This window comes from Lactuca saligna, chromosome 8, assembly GCF_052625555.1.
Source record: "Lactuca saligna cultivar CGN05327 chromosome 8, ASM5262555v1, whole genome shotgun sequence".
NCBI lineage: Eukaryota > Viridiplantae > Streptophyta > Magnoliopsida > Asterales > Asteraceae > Lactuca > Lactuca saligna.
In genome coordinates, this window is record NC_136424.1 from 127,374,690 (window position 1) to 127,377,698 (window position 3,009).

Consider the following 3,009-nt stretch of genomic DNA (forward strand, 5'->3'; position numbering starts at 1 on the left):
TAACATGTGACCACTAATGTTTGGTATTGAATGATGTCTAACAATTTCTCTCAACATAGGGTATTAGTGTTGAGTGAAAGAGTCCGAAGTGTAAACAAAAAGCTAATTGCATACTTTTTTGTTTAATGGAGTATTACTTAAGCTAATGGAGTAATGATACTTTGACCTCTTGGTCAACCCTTTTGTTTGTTTTTAGAGAAAATAGATAATACCGAATACTTAAAATATATATTTTGCCTACAATTATATAATCTAATAAAAAAATGTATCAAACATTTTGTACTGTAATCTAATGCGTATTAAAAATGTCACCTTTTTAGCTTAAATCTAATCGCTTATGCTTATAATTTGCCATAAAATAACTAAATAATTTTTAATGTCTTAAAATAGTCATAAATTTTACAAATACCACTACAAATTTGGTTCTTCTTTATTTAAGTTTTTTTTATATATTTTTTATATTTTTATATAATTCTTTTTTTGGAAAATGTCTCCATACCTTCTCAATGTTTCAAAATAACACTTCATTGTTCACCATAAGAATTTTTTTTTTTTTTTTTTTTTTTTTTTTTTTTTTTTTTTTTTTTTGTTCTGAAATGATTTTTTGAATATCATTGCAACAACAAAAATATTTACAAAAAAAATATATTTTTGATAAATAATATAAAAAAATTTAGCAAAAATATAAAGAACAATTTCATAGTATAAGAAAAATTATTAAAATATTAAAGTAAATATTTTTATTATTTTTTAAACGTCTAAATCAGACACCCACTAATTTATACTCATAAATCTATATCTTTTATCCATTGCTAGACTTGAATGCTTACCATTTTAAGAATTAAGCATTTCCAATATATTGATATTGTTGAACTATATTAACCATTTAATTTTTATTTTTTGTTTTTAATTTGTTTACTTAAAAAAAAAGTTTAAGATATCTTTTATCATATTATTTTCATTCAAATATAATATATATATATATATATATATATATATATATATATATATATATATATATATATATATATATATATAACATCTTTTTCAAATAGATAAATAAAAATCATAAAAGGCAAACAATAGCTATTGCTAAAAATGATGTTATTGAGATTTCATAGTTTATATATACATATAAATATGAATATATATTAAGTTTGGGTACAAACGTCCACATGGATCTACCCGATTGGTTATGGATGACCCAAACAAAGCCCTAGAATACAAGCATCAATAATTCATCATTCTCCTAATCCCCTCTGTATTCTTGCTGGCAACAACACTCTCTTCTCCATCTATTTCTATCTCTATATCTCCGATTCCCTTAAACCCTACACAAAAACATCCAAACACCTAGCAATTCCAGGTGTTATATTATATCATCATCATCACCATCGAACTTCATATGCCCTAAAAATTCAACCACAAAACATGTTTAATCTTCAACCACTTCTATCCCCAATTGTTTTTCTGCTCACAATTGCCACCGTTTTCTGCATTTCAACCTCCGAAGAAACTAAAACCATATACGAAGTTCTTAAATCAAACGGATTGCCCATGGGTTTGTTACCCAAAGGTGTCACCAATTTCACCATTGATGATTCCGGTCGATTCGAAGTGCATTTGGATCAAGCTTGTAATGCTAAGTTTGAGGACGAATTGCACTACGATCAGAATGTTTCCGGTACCTTGACGTATGGTCAGATCGATGGATTGTCGGGTATTTCCGCCCAGGATTTGTTTTTGTGGTTTCCTGTTAAGGAAATCCGGGTCGATATACCCAGTTCCGGATTGATTTACTTCGATGTCGGTGTTGTTTCTAAGCAATTTTCTCTATCTTCGTTTGAAACACCAAGGGAATGTTTGGCTTCTTCAAATGAGCTCATCGTTCAAACTGTATCCAAGGTAATTTAATATTCCAATCCAATCCAATCATCTTTAACTTCTTAATGTGTCAATTTCTTCTTAATCTCACCTTCTGTTATTGGGCTTCTGCTAGTCAGCTCAATAGACTAACTGTTTCATTCTGATATCAATGTAATTGGTGTTCATAAGAATTTTGGGGATCAGCAATGGTGATGAAAAAATTAATCTTTTTTTGTTCTTGATATGCTATGCAGACTCTATCAAGAAAGCTGGGAATCCAGAAAAGCAAGCATCAAGAACATTTGATGACACTTTTATGAAATTTGAAACTTAAAGATGATTGGAAGTGGCACAATTTCTCAATCAAGTTATGGGTATTTCCATTTCTTGCATCTACACTTGTTCTTCAGGAAGTCAAAAAAAAAAAACAAAAAAAACAAAAATCTCGTGTGCTTCCTTTTTCGGTTTTCTTTGTATAGTGTAGATTCTGCAAACTAGTCTCGAATGTCAGCTTCTGTCTATGCAACATTTTCACAATGGATTGAACTTGAAGAAAACACGATATATACATAAACACACCATATAAGCAAGTGACAAAATGACCTTGCTTCCATGATTCATTGAGATTCAATTTCAATCCTATCGGATTTACACAAGGAATGCAAGTTCTTATACAAGTGGAGCAAGGATCAAAGGTTACAAACCAGGTGATGACACGTGTTTATTTCACTTAAATTCATTAGGAGTATGAACATAAAACAGTTGTTGGCAAATCAGTTCTCTTTTTGTAGTCATAAGTTTCTTTGATAGAAGAAATAAAGGAATAAAATTGCATTCTTGTAGTCACCATTTCAATCTTTCACTCTTCCCTATTGCAATTCCCTTAAACCAAAAGCCAAATGTTATATATATAATTTAAATATTTATTTTACAAGTTTAATACATTATCGAGTATTGTAGGTTGCTTGTAGATAATGTAGGAGTAGAGAAGGGAGGTGGGTAGTTAGTAGATTTAGTCACCTACTTATGTTGGTGAATTAAGTAATAAATTTAAAGAAATACGTTGTCAATATAATGTTAGGTTAGTAGGTCCATCTAACTTTTTATAGACCATTTGAATGTTTTTCTAATTATTTATACAAG

The 3,009-nt window shown here is 29.0% G+C and overlaps 1 protein-coding gene across 1 annotated transcript; it reads left to right on the forward strand.

The window, feature by feature from the left end:
• The first annotated feature begins 1,167 nt into the window (after nucleotides 1-1,167).
• LOC145012408 (uncharacterized protein At5g01610-like) lies at nucleotides 1,168-2,712 on the forward strand. Its single transcript, XM_078971211.1, has 2 exons — nucleotides 1,168-1,905; nucleotides 2,121-2,712. Exons 1-2 carry the CDS (start codon nucleotides 1,432-1,434, stop codon nucleotides 2,184-2,186), a joined length of 540 nt encoding a protein of 179 aa, XP_078827337.1. The 5' UTR covers nucleotides 1,168-1,431; the 3' UTR covers nucleotides 2,187-2,712.
• The last annotated feature ends 297 nt before the right edge of the window (nucleotides 2,713-3,009 follow it).